Source organism: Ursus americanus, chromosome 11, assembly GCF_024610735.1.
Source record: "Ursus americanus isolate L20-20 chromosome 11, mUrsAme1.1.p, whole genome shotgun sequence".
Classification (NCBI taxonomy): domain Eukaryota; kingdom Metazoa; phylum Chordata; class Mammalia; order Carnivora; family Ursidae; genus Ursus; species Ursus americanus.
Genome location: NC_142137.1, coordinates 66,866,707 through 66,880,150, shown reverse-complemented (window position 1 = coordinate 66,880,150; position 13,444 = coordinate 66,866,707). Strand labels below are relative to the sequence as shown.

The 13,444-nt window shown below is 51.2% G+C and overlaps 1 protein-coding gene across 2 annotated transcripts in view; it reads right to left on the bottom strand.

Moving 5' to 3' along the window:
• Positions 1–8,772: 8,772 nt before the first annotated feature.
• Positions 8,773–13,444, bottom strand: part of SNX9 (sorting nexin 9) — a 108,618-nt gene continuing 103,946 nt past the window's right edge. For both annotated transcript variants that reach the window (XM_045805414.2, XM_045805415.2), the window contains 2 exons: positions 12,222–12,313; positions 8,773–10,491 (listed from right to left, as the gene is read on the bottom strand). In XM_045805414.2, the coding sequence (XP_045661370.1) occupies positions 10,444–10,491; positions 12,222–12,313 (140 nt within the window). In that variant the 3' untranslated portion in view covers positions 8,773–10,443. The remainder of the gene's footprint in view (positions 10,492–12,221; positions 12,314–13,444) is intronic.

Genomic DNA, 13,444 nt, shown 5'->3' with positions numbered 1-13,444 from the left:
CTCTCGGCTCACACAGAAGACCCCGTGGGCGAAGCCTCCCGTAACGGGAACCGAAACTACCCCTCAAGCAACAAGGCCTGCCCCGAGCCAGCAAGACCTTGGCCGTGACTGAGTCCATGACAACGATGGACAGGACCTTCCCGGCCCACCTGCAAGCGCCCACCCACCTTTGCCCCAATTCTCCTTATATAAACTTGGAAGGACTTGGAGCACTTTGGAGACCGTCTCTGAGACGCTAGTCTGTCTTCCCGGCACTGGCCGCACTGGGATAAGTCCCTTTCCTGTTCCATCACCCACTCGTTTCTCTGCCTTTGGGTTCTGTCTGCGGCGAGTGGCCGAACCTGGTCTGTCTGGGACCCCTGAAGCCAGATGCTCCCTCAGCCCTGCGCCCCGCCACAAACCACGATACATGGCAATTACATGGACCACACAGCCAAGAATTCCTATCTTAGAAGCAAGTTAGAAAAAGCGGCTCACACACGTACCTCTAAAGAGGGTGGGAAGTAAATCTTAACCATGAAGACATTTCCAAGGCACTAGACAATGCAGTTAATATTTTCCAAAAGAAAAGGATCAAGAACAGAGGGCTCCCCCAGAAAACCTTAATTCCCCGGGGAGGGGGAGGGGGTCAGTACTGCTGCATCTGTAGGCAGAGCCTTCGGTTTACGGGAGCTCACTTCTCACTCTGTTCAGATGTGTGGTGCTGGGAGAATAAACACTCCTGAACTACAATGGATTGATCTGTCTGGAGTGATGTAAACACGTCAACAAAAGAACTGAATCTCACAAAAGTGGTTTATTTGCCTTTGTAAATTTTTGTTTTGCTTCTTCCTGCTCTTCATTTTGAGGTGGGTCAAGAGTTTTCCAAATGGCCCATTTTCAAATGCGTCTGCTTCCTTAAGCCAACATATTTCCTGTTGGCCACCTGTTTAGGGTTAGGGTGAATTCACACTCTGGCTCAGTGATGAGCGACTATACCGATCAGAGGGGATGCGGTGTAGCTCATGCTACCGGAGACCCAACTCCAATCCAGTGGCTCAGCGTGGCAGGGGTTATTTCTCGCTGGTGACAATTCTGTGCGGGGGGCGGGGGCGGTGGGCAGCAGCTCCTGGGGCCACCTCCCCTGTGTGTGTTGGCTCCGTGTTCTAAGCTGCTTGAACCCTTCAGCGCCTCCTCCCCTTGTCACCGTGGGCCGCGGAGAAGAGCCGGAGAGATGCGCACCCACAATCCCGTGCGTCCCCGTGCAAGTGCAACATCGCTCTTTGGCCAGAGCAAGGCACACAGTGACACCTGGGGAAGCAGGGCGCACCGTGGGCCCAGAGGAAGGCGAGAGCCACGACGCAGCAAACCATGTACTGCCTCTGCAGGTGTTGCCCAAAATCCGCCTCCGGGCTTTGCAGACGAACTAGAAGGCGAAGACAGAGCCTGGGAGAAAGAGGAACACTGGCTTTGTTGCCTTGCCGGCCAACGGGCTGGGGGCTTACAGGGAAATTTCTACAGGCAGTGTGTGCTTGCTGCCAGGCTCACATGCTTGCGGGGAGGAGGGGACGTCCTGGGTTCCTGAAACAAAAGGCTAAGAAGGAAGGAGGGGAGGTCTGCAGAAGAGAGCAAGGAAAGAAAGCTTACTCAGCGGAAAACGGAGCCCTGCCGAAGCATCCGTGCAGTCATTTTGATTTTTGTTCAACCTTCTGCTTGTGTTTTCACGGGGACTTCTGGAACCCGCTTCACAGTACAGTAGATTGGGACGGATGTGCGTGCCGAGCACTCTCTGGGAGCGGGAAAGCTACCCTGGCCTTAGAGTTTAAAAACAATAGTACGTTTTCCACGTTTAGCAACAATGGAGGACTAGAGGCCAGTTACCCCTCCTTAAATGAAGAGAAAAATGGACAGAATCTATGAAAAGTGGCTTCAGACATTCGACCCCAGGCAGCGCAGGACTTCGATCCCTGAGAGAGGAGAAGCAAGCGGGGTGAGCCCCATGTTGGCCCCAAAGTACTGGCTGCAAGCAGATGCCAGGCCCAGAACGGGGAGGGGGAAACCGAACTGAGTTTTGTGGTCTGGCTGAGTTGAGGAGCCTGAGATCCGTGTTCAGGGGCCCAGGCGGCCAGGATGGGAAGGGCAGAGCGAGAAGATTCTCCGGAGATGGGGGGGGGGGGCTGCCAGCGCACGTGCTCCGGAGGTGCGTCCCCTGGAAGGACGAGGCTGGCCGTGTGGTCGCCGGCACTCCTGGGAGGAAATCAGGAGGATGGTGACACAGCCGCCCGAACTCGGGACCCAGACGGTTCCGGAAGTCGCGCAGGACTGGAAACGGTGCGAGGGTCGTTGGCCAGAGCGCGAAGGCATCGCCAGGAGCGCCAGGCGGGGCCCACAAACGCCACCGTCCTCTCGGGGGGCAGAGCGAGCCGCTGGCAGTGCAAAGCCCGTCCTGTCCTGGCGCCCGTTCCTCAGAAGCAAGGCCCTGTCATCGCTCCGGCCGCACGCCTGTCAGTCCTGCGTGTCAGCGCACCCACGAGCCGGGCCTTCATTCGGCCACATGGCAAGGGGACAGCCGTCCGGCAGGCTCAGGATTCCCAACGCAACATGTCACCATGTGATCAATGTGGCTTCTTACACGGTGCCCAAAGCAGACGACAATGTCCGTCCCACATCAGACGAGATAGCACCGGGGCGGGGCGCCGGGTGGCTCGGTCGGTGAAGCAGCTGCCTTCAGCTCAGGTCATGATCCCGGGGTCCCAGGATCGAGACCGGAATGGGGCTCCCTGCTCAGCGGGGAGTCTGCTTCTCCCTCTACGCTCCCTTTGCTTTTGCTCTCTCAAATAAATAAATAAAATCTTTAAAAAAGAGAAATAAGGTAACACAGAGGGCAGGAAGTTAACGAACCAGACTCGCAGTGGGTCTGCGGGTGCGTCGTTGAGATGAGGCCCCTGTCCCGTCCGGGTCAGCTCTCGGCACTTACTGTGTATTATGTTTAAGCCACGAAGGATCTCAGTTCTGTTCGAGATCCATCGGGCAGAGGCTTCTGGGGCCGCTCCCTTTTTAGACTGGTCAGTATCTGAGGAGTCTGACAGCTACAATATCCCTCCCTTTTTAAAGGGATCCACTCAGTCTTGGGCCGCAGACCTCCTCTGCTTCTGCCCGTTACCAGTTCTGGGGCGCCGTCAGCTGGCGCTGGTCCCCGTGATATCTGGGAGCTGCAGTCCTTTGCTGCCTGCGCCACTGCTTGACACAGGACCCCACCTGACATGAGTGACTCCATCTTGCTCTTGACAGTATCCAGCTGCTTGCCGTCCCTGCAGTGGACCGTGGCCCTCTATGCCTGAGACGTGGCATCTCCCTGAGGTCCAGGTGAATCCGTAATCCTAACAGCCAACAGGTATTAAATGAAGTAATGAATTGAATTTAGCCTTAGGCAGTTTCCTTATCTGCACAGGAAGGAAGCGGTAATGGGGTAAGCAGGACAGAACTGATACCTACGTGGGATTCTAGGTACCCCTGCATCTCTCACTTTTCTAGTATTAACCACTCTTTCTCGCCCATCTTCACTGGAAAGTTATTTGTATTCTGATGGCTAAGAAACGAAACAGAACACCACTATTAATATCTGACTTCCAGAAATATACAGGTGCCAGAGAACAAAAGCAATTAAAAAAAATAACCCTGAAGCCCAGTGGGACTGTGTCCCAGAGGGGTCACTTGGGGTGGCTGTCCAAGTCCCAGGCGTGGCTGAACCAGAGAGGTGCTGCCCACAGCTGAGCCAGGAGGCCACTGGCTTCAGGTCCCCACCCTGCTCTTTCATAAGTGACTCACGGAGATTCCCAGTGCTGGGAAGGGCTTTGGGACAAGTCTGCTCTCGTCTTGGCACTCCGTGGAGGAGGGGACAGAGGGCAGAGAGCGTGCAAGACTTGTTCAAGGTGGCAGATGCCGGCATCAGACTTGGGACCAGAGCCCCGGGCTCCAACTCACAATTCAGGTCTCTTTACACTACCAAGGGCGTCTCCAGGGGAAGGATGGTCTTCACACTTTGGCGGGCTCCTCCGAGCCAGGGCCGAGCCCAGCAGCACGCGCTGAGGTCTGTGCGGTGTGGAGGGAGTCAGGGTCCCACGCACTGTTGGTACTAATGAGCAGCCGGGGAACAGACTTGGTACTGACGTGGGAAACTAAATTGTTCTGAGAGCTTAGACATTTTTTTTGAATGATAATACAGGCTCATTGTTTAGCAAAGCTCAGAAAAACATAATTTTACGATAAAGATCACTCATAATCATACCCCAAAGAACCAAGAGAGAAACTCGGTTGGCTTGTCTTCTGCTCCCCAGTCCAAGTGCTGCGGCTTCAGCCTTAGCGAGTCTCCTGTTGCCTCTATTCCCCAACTACCCTGGACTCTTTCAGATTTTACTGATGATAGCCCTTATCCTCATCCACATGCATTTATTGGGCACCTTCTGTATGTACCTGAAACCATCTATTGGTCCCCAGGCAAAGAGCAATTGTTCACTTTATGTTTTTTTTAAAGATTATTTGAGAGAGAGAAAGGAGAGTGAGAGCATGCGAGTGGGGGGCAGGGGCAAGGGAGAGAGTCTTCAAGCAGATTCCCCGCTGAGCACAGAGCCCAATGTGGGGCTTGATCCCACAGCCCATGAGATCACGACCCAAGCTGAAACCAAGAGTCGGACGTTTAACCGGCTCAGCCACCCAGGCACCCTTTGCTTTAAAGTAGCATTTCTCAGTTTGGGTACTATGGACATTCTGCATGGATAATTTTTTATTGTGAGGACTGTTGTCTACACTGGAGGATGTTCAAAGCATCTGACTTCTACCCACCAGATGACGGGACCAGCCTCAGCCAATGTGTCCCGGAGGCACCGTTACCTCCGGCTGAAAACCACTGCAGGACAGCCGATGGATGGGGCTGCCCTGACAGTGAGAGGCCCCTGCGTCCATGTTCACCACCAGATGCTGTGACGTCACTTTATACCCAGAGGAGAAGCGCATGACTCTGGCTTGCTGGTAAACCAACGTGACTTTCAGGAAGTCAGTGGCTTTTCTCCAGAACGAATGACTCACCACCAACCCTACTTCCCGGGCTTCCCCGACTCTGCTCCCGGCGCTCCCTCTGCAGGGCCGCTCCCAGCCATGAGCCGGGCCGGAACACTGCTTCACCTCTTACAGCGGCTGGTCTTGCCCAAGCCCAGGTTACACACGTTACCCGTCTCTCTCTCCCCCTGCCCACAGAGCTCTGCAAATCCTAGACCGATTGCTTCACTGAACGTTTTGTTTTGGCCTAAGATGTGGACATGTACTTCCACCTCCAGACTTTTGAACTCACTGTCGACCGAAAAGCCAAACACTGCTCTCCCCAGAGGTTTAATGGCCTTCAGACAAACTGGCTTATTGCTGTCCTTTGAACTGCCAACGCGTTCGGATATTCTCCTCGTACAGCACGGTGACTACCGTTGACGACGCCGTACGTATCTGAAGGTTGCTAACAGAGTGGATCTTAAAACTTCTCGCCACGCACACAAAATTGTAGCTGCGTGAGGTGATGCGTATGTTCACGAGCCTTACTGTGGTCATCTGCAAATACAGTTATGTATCAAACCACCACACTACACACTTCAATTCATACAATACTACATGTCAGTTACAGCTCAGTAAAGCTGGGGGAGTCTCCCTTCTGCTTTGCTAAAACTTCAATTTGTTCTCCTGTTCTTTTATGTTGTTTGCTGGTGGAGTGTGAAATTCTTCCTCCTTTCACAGTCTATGCTAACGTATATATTTTTGGTGGCTTTATTCATTTTCTTATCCTTTTGTTTTAAAAATGTTTCCTTACAAAAGTAACAGCTGGGTCTGGGATTTGATTTTGTTCTATTTATGAGCAAATAAGTGTTACCGTGTCACGGACGCTGGCAGGAGGCTTAGGTGAGGCAGACGACAGACTTTATTACCCGTGGGGCCGCAAGCAGCTTCAGCTCGGTCTTCTCCCTGACTTGCAAAGCCTCTGGGGGGCGCTGGGGGGTGAAAGACCCCGAGGGATGCCTGCACATGCAGTGACTGGGTTGTCTTACAGGAGAGGAGCCTGGAGCTTTCACAGCAAGGCTGCTTTTCTTCCAGAAAGAAGACGTTAGGTCATCCATCAAGGAATCTTGCTGGTAACAGCCCTGAGAAATGGCCCGGGTCTAAAGCAGTCCAGGCTCTTCCTTCTTGGCACAGCGGGCCAACCCAGGCAGAGTGCAAGAGCCCTGTGGAAAAGTGCCCCCTTGCCAAAGAAACTCAAATTCTTTCTTAGAGAATAGGATTTTAAATCAACAGGTTGAAAAAATTAAGATACACGTAGGGCCATGTTTCTTCATTTGGGGACATCTTACCTCGCTCCGGGCTTGATGCGTATTTCTTTGTTCTGTGTAAGTGTGTGTCATACAGCACCTGGTCAGTCCCCTGCTCCATCTGCTCCCAGCGGGGAGGGCTGGGGACCTTCGCCTGCTGCAGCAGAGGTGGGTGTGGACCACCTCTCTACATCTGTCACAGTGTGAGACCCACTGGCGACCGACACTCATTACTGAAGCTAATCTTTCTCTGCCTCTTCTCTGTGAGTCAAGTGTTCCATCCAGTGCTCAAGTCGTGTCTTCCTGGGTGACCCAGGGGGTGAGTCCTACAGGGGGCTGGCACCCTGGGATGGCCATTTCCGGTGGCAGGCAACCTGTGCCACTTGCTCGACAAGGAGGCTGACCTCATTCTTCCACCGTGACTTTACCTCTCCTCCCCAAATACTGATTTTTACAGGTCAAGATTTGTAAATATTATAAATTATTCTATAATTATAGCTTTTCTGTGATAAAGGTTGGTACAAATAAAAAATCAACACGTCCTACAAAAACCACATGATGTGTTTGAACCCAAAGAGAACGAAATATACACTAGGTCATTAAAATTCTGCCACTTGAAGGAGATCTTCCAAGTATCGACATGCAATGGGTAATTTTTCACTTTCAAATTCCCGTTACTTTTCCTGGCTCACAGTCAGCTACCATTTTTCTGAGTACCTCCTGCCATCTTTTTTCCTTAGGCTCCTTTTTCATTTTCCTGGCCCCTTCCTCAGACCAATTAAATCAGAATACATGGGAGGTATCATCAAATAAATGAGGCCACAGGGTGTGCAGTTACTCGGTGTGGGGCCCAGAACAAGAGAAGGCTTCCAGCAGGTCCAGGCCGCCGTGCAGGCTGCTCTGCTCTCAGCCTGGGACCGAAGGATCCGGCACAGCCACTGGCACCTGGAAGGTCAGAACAGACAGGGATGCCATCTGGAGCCTTCGGCAGGGCCTTGCAAGTGAGTAATAAAGCAAGCCCTGAGGACTTTGGAGCAAAGCCTTGCTATCCCCCCCAGATAACGACTCCCCTTCGGAGACACGGCTCCTGGCTTGCTACTGGGCCTCAGCAGAGACTAAACACTTACCCACGGCCCCGCAAGTCACCTCGAGACCTGAGCTGCCCGTTGTGACCTGGCTCCTCTCTGACCCATCGGGCCATGAAGTCAGGCACACAGGGCAGCACTCCGTCACAAACAGAAGCGGTACGTGTGTGATCAGGCCCGAGCTGGCCCCCTAGGGACAAGTGGCCCAAATGCCCACGGTCCCCACTCCTGCTACACCGTCTTCTCTCTCCCAGCCTGACCTATGGCTGCTTGGGGAGTTCTCGAAGATCGCCTGACAGAAGAAGAGAAGACTCAGGCCTGGTTTACAGATGGTTCTGCATGGGATGTAGACACTACCCGAAAGCAGACAGCTGCAGCACCATAGCTCTTCCTTGGGACGTCCCTGAAGGACACGGTGAAGGGACATCTTCTCCACGGGCAGAACGTCGAGCAGTGCGCCCGGCTGCTCACATTGCTCGGGAGAAATGGCCTCATGGGTGATTATCTATCCACTCTTGGGCTGCAGCCATGGTTTGGCTGGCTGGATGCTCAGATACCCGCAAGGAAGGGGACTGGACAACTGCAGAGAAAGACATCTGGGGAAGACGAACGTGGACAGACCTGTCCTCAAAAAGTAAAGACTGCTGTGTCCTAAAAATGCCCACCGAAGGTGACCTCAGCAGAAGAGGATTTTAAGAGTCAAGTGGATAGGATGACCCACTCTGTGGACACCGGTCAGCCTCTTGCCCCAGCCGCCTCTGTCACATCCCGGGGGGCTCATGAACAAAGTGCCACGGCGGCACGGATGGAGGTTACGCGTGGGCTCAGCAACGTACACTTCGCTCAACGAGGCTGACCCCGTCATGGCCACTGCTGAGTGCCCCGTAAAAGGATTTCAACTGTCATGTTTTCTCCTTATTTTGTTTGAATACCTGTGTGCGTGTGTGTAAAGCAAATATCTGATTTCTTTCCCCTCTTATTCTCTTATCTTGTAACATGAGATTTTTACACCATAGAATTAAGTTACAGGATATGGAGAAGAGCAAACACCACTTAAGGAACACACACACACACACACACACACACACACACACACACACACAGCCCTGTTGGTTGTTTCTCTACGGATCCTTAATACACTTGGCATCGGCATCAGTATCTGTTTCTTACAGCTCTCTGGTGATGATGACATGCTTCCAGGATCAGTGACTCTGACTTAAGGAATTAAATTATTAATTCATATCAGGAGAATTAGGTTTGGGGGAAAAATTCATTATCTGGACTATTTTGAGGAGCTGGAAGCAAGAAGCAATTATCCAAAAAAGAAAAAAAGAAAAGAAAAGAACCACACAAACACCAAAAAGTGTTTTGAAAAAGTGCTTTCAGAATTTACTGTACAGGTTTTTTAACAATTTATTTATATGTCGGCTTCTACATGCTCTTACATTTGTGTAAAACATTTATACATATTCTTTACAATTTGTACATATATTAAATGGCTGTATCATAAACATTGTTCTATGAGATTTTATAAAAGAAAAATCAAGTAGGGAAAATTACTTATAAAACATTAACAAAACCCGTGATATTAAAGAACAAGAAATTCTCATATTCGTGTTCATTTGATTTCCTCTTCTACCTATTTTTTGGTTTCATTTTATTTGTGCTGGCCCAAACTTTCCATTTTCTACACTATCATTGCTAGGTCAGGAAAATGAAAGCAGTGGGGATAATGTCGTAAGGCAACTGTGGAGGGCGGACACGCTCGCCTGCAGGAGGAAGATAGTGTGTGTCTGTGAGTGCTCGGATTTAAAGCTGGCCGTCTGCAAAGATTAGGTTTTGCTTTATGCCGTTAACCGGAGTCCTAGTGATCAGAAAAATCCATCGGAAGTTTCGGATGCGGTCGGGAAGAGCATCACCCTGTGCTTCTCATACCTAAAAGCTCCAGGGATGACGGTGCATTATTCAGGTTGTCCCCTTATCAGTCCCTGAACTCTTCCATCTGGTGGGGACGGAGAGGTCTCCTAAGCTGTGTTTTTCACCTTTTCAGAGAACAGCCCCAGCCCGCTCACCTACCATCCCAACCAAGCAGCAAATCACGGCCTCACAAACATTTCTCATTACCTCTGACTGAACAGCTGAAGACTCTGATTTGGGCTGAACGCTGCGGGGGGAGCATGTGTGTCCCCCGGAACTCTCTGTCCTGAGCACAGGACTCAGCAGAGCCGCTCCATCCCTGGGAGCAGTCGGAGCACTGCAGAAACACCCCCAACTTTATCACCGGATTCCTTCTGGCAAGAGTCATGCCTTAACCAAGCTTGGGAAGGAAGCCCTCCCCGTGCAAGGGGAGCTCAGCAACGTTCCTGAGGGAAGTGGGGGCAGTGAATGGGATCCTCAGTTTTTGCCAAGCTGCGTGCTCCGATGGGACACGTAAGTCCCCCGCCCGAGCCGCCTGTGAGGGTGCGAGCAGCCCCAGGACCCCCTCTTTGCTTCCTCCCTCCTGAAAACAGAAGCACTAGAGTCATAAATATGTCAGTGAAAGGCATGTAGAGTTTCCTAAATAGATAGGAATCCCACAGGACTGAAAGGAGTTATAAAAATATACAAACATATATATTTTTTATTCTGGCATATTTCATCTTTTTAAGAAAGCAATTAGTAATTATCTGACATTGGGTAAGCCCCAGAAGATCATGGATGACGTAAAAATTACAATTTTATGTAAAATATCAGTGGGAGAAACCCCTAAATTTTCCATTCAAAATTCTGATAACTTTAAGTACTTTCCAAAAACAGAGACCATTTCCATTGTTTTTAGATAATGGATCCGGAAACGAACCAAAGGAGACTATCCCTACGTAACTGATGCACGTAGGCTCGTTAATAAAATAGACGCCATTTTTTTGCAACTCTGTTTCTTTTTGGTTTTCGTTCTTTCTTTACTTTCTGTTTTTGACGAAGGGGGAAAAAATAAAATTGCATTGCCCAAAGTCAGAAAGAAGCACTTCGGAGTTCTCTTCGTGTTCTGTCGTGTTCTACATAACCGGGAAGCGGCCGAGGGCCTGCCTCAGCTTTTCTGCAATCTGGGGAGGAAACAAGACAACCCTGAGACGCCAGTCCCACTAGGCCCTGATGGGGCCTGACCACTTCCACCTCTTACGACGAGTTAGACATTGCAATCATGTCAAAGACTTTGATTGGGCTAAGCTTCTAGTCTCTTCCAGCACCAACCAGTTGGAGGGGGGTGGGGAGACCTCCCCAAACCCCAGATGGTGCTGCCAGAGGCAGTGCCCCCAGCTTGCGAGAAGCCCCCCTTCTTTTTGGCACAGCCCATCTCTCAGGGCAGCATTTCCAGACCAGGCACTTTTTCCTGCAGTGAGTCAGGTGGGGCGGGAGTCGTGCTGGCCTAGATTCCCATCTTCTCGGACACCCATGGGCTCCCGAACCCCCGCTGCCGAGCATGCCTCCGGGATCCCACCCGCTACGCGTCAACAGTGTGTAGACCATCGGTGCCCCCGTGATAAAGCCAGTGCAGTGACGCAGCTGGGGCTCTGTGCCCAGGCCTCCCCTGAGGACACAAATGTCACAACCACTCTTGGAGCCCAAGCATCTGGAGTAAGTACTTAGTATACAGTAGGTTATCAATACATGTTTGCGCCATGAACTAGAGTGTGAATTTTAGTATTTAAGGCTTACTGTCTCATAAAACTCTTACATCTAACAAGGACAGTGATTAAATGCATGGTTTTCTATTTTGAGTCATACGGTCACTGATAATTAAACCTCACTTGGGCTTAAGATGATCTATCAAATCAACATGACTGGAGTTTCAAGAGCTGCCCTTCAATGCCCTTCTCACGCAGAATAAACGCAACCTCATTCTGATACATGAAAGGCAACCATTCAGCAGCACCAGTCAATACGAAGAAAGCCCAGGAACCACACACTGTAAGGGAATTCTTTCTGGAAACTCAGCTCCAAAACCAGCTGCTTCCAACACACACTTCACACTACGCAGCAAGCACACCGACCACAGCTCCCTTTCAAGGTGAATTTGCTGCTGGAGACCGACATTTTCCGCACTGTCTCGCCGGAAGAGGACACGTGCACAGATGTGAGTTTGGGGCCGGCCTACCGTCCCCCTGAGCACACGCGAGAATACCATGGCAACAGCGGAACACCGAGTCAGAACCATGGTGGCCGGCACACGGTCAATGATACAGTTCCAGGACCTGCGTCAGGTGTCGAGTTCCCACTTACTTGCTAGATCTTTGTTTTCTGTTCGCGCCAGTAAACAAGCAAATTACTATGCAGAGTACAAACGTTCACATATTCGTGGCTGTTTCCTAAATGAAAATACTTGAGGTTTCTCCCTCTCTCGTTTTCTTTCTGAAGTTCCTCTGGCGCGCAATGAAAGCTCGTTCACGAAGCCTGCCCGCGGTGCCAGGCTCCACCCCCCCGGGGAGCCTGCGGAGCCAGGGGCCTCCTGTCCTTCACGGTCCCCGGGCACGGAGAGGCTGTGGGGGTAGGGGCCCTCCCAGGAAGAACTTCTAGGGGCCTCCCAACCAGCGTCCAGTACCCCTTCTTCCTTAACAGAAACCTTTTTTAACCCAGTGTGATTCAAGAAGGAAAAGGCAGATATAATTAAAAGGGATTAAAAAACCCCCTGCTCAGTAATTAACCTCCTTTGGTTTATTCCTTGGGATTAAATATACAAGCAGATGAATTTTATACGGTCAAGGTTACGTGACCACAAATCCTGTGAGTGTGCGTGTGTGTGTGCGCGTGCAAAGGGCCCCGGGAGCCGACTTACTGTTTCGTAGAACTGCACTTGTTGCTCCAGGTACAGGCGAATGACGCTGTTGTAGTCATAGATCCGGTTGCTATGGAAGTGATTCATCTCAGCTACAACCAAAACCAAGATATCAGTCAGTTCCCCCAAAGTTCCACAGATAGCGCTGGGCTGCTCTGCTCGGTCTCATCTGGTTGGCTTCGGGGCAGGGTCAGTTCCTAACAAATCACTTTATAAAGAGGCTAGAAGAGGAATCTGAACAGTTGAGGGCAAACAATACTTTCCGGTAGGGGATGAACTCTGTTACTTGCAGATTAGACACTGCGAACCCGAAACTGACAATCACCCGCGTGTGGACTTTGTTCTCCCACAACGGATGGAGCGGGAGGCCGACGTGGTGGTCACTCTCTGCGGACGTCAGCTGTGATGCAGGACCGAGCGAGGCACCTGGGGGGGGTCCTACCTCATTCTCTCTTGGTTTGGGTTTCTTGGGGTGCCCTTGAAAGGCTGTACGGATGGGTGAGACGCAGGGGGACCCTCTTCTGTATGGAGCTTTGCTGTTCTGAGCATCAGGGCTCCCAGAACCCAACCTCTTACCAGGTGAGAGGATCTGGACACCTGTTCTTCAACTCTGTTGAATGTATCTGTTCACTGCTGACTCCCTCACTGCATTTGTCTCTCGGTACCGCCTCCCTCCCACCCCCATCACCAATTCTGGAGAGGCCTCATCACACCTCCACCTGCCTCTTCCCTCATTCTGTGCACCTAGAAAGCCAACTGCTGGCATACATTCCTACAAAAAGGGCACTGTTCTGAGCTTTATGTGTCTGAAGTTGTACAAAGCTTCTCCTTTATCTGTTTGGATAACTTCAAACACAAGTTCAAAGCCAAATCCCCCATTTCAAACCCTTCAGAAGCCAGAGCTTCACTCAGGTTTTCCCAGCTCTGCCCCTAGTTGCCTTAGATCTGGAAACCTTTCAGACATTCTTCCCTTTGTCCCACTCATTCCCTGGTCCTGATGGCTGTTCCTTGAAAAAGTCTGCAAACATGCTTCCTTCTCTTCCCTGAGCACCACGTCTTCTTCGGGAATGGAACCCTCAGACCGCAGAGGCAGCGGTCTTCTGCGTGGGCTTTCTGACATCTGTCCCCCAACCTCTCCCACCCTCTGAGCAGTGTGCCCCCCTGCCCCCCCACCATCAAACCTTTTACTGGCTTCTTAATGCCCACAGCAAGTCTAGGCTCTT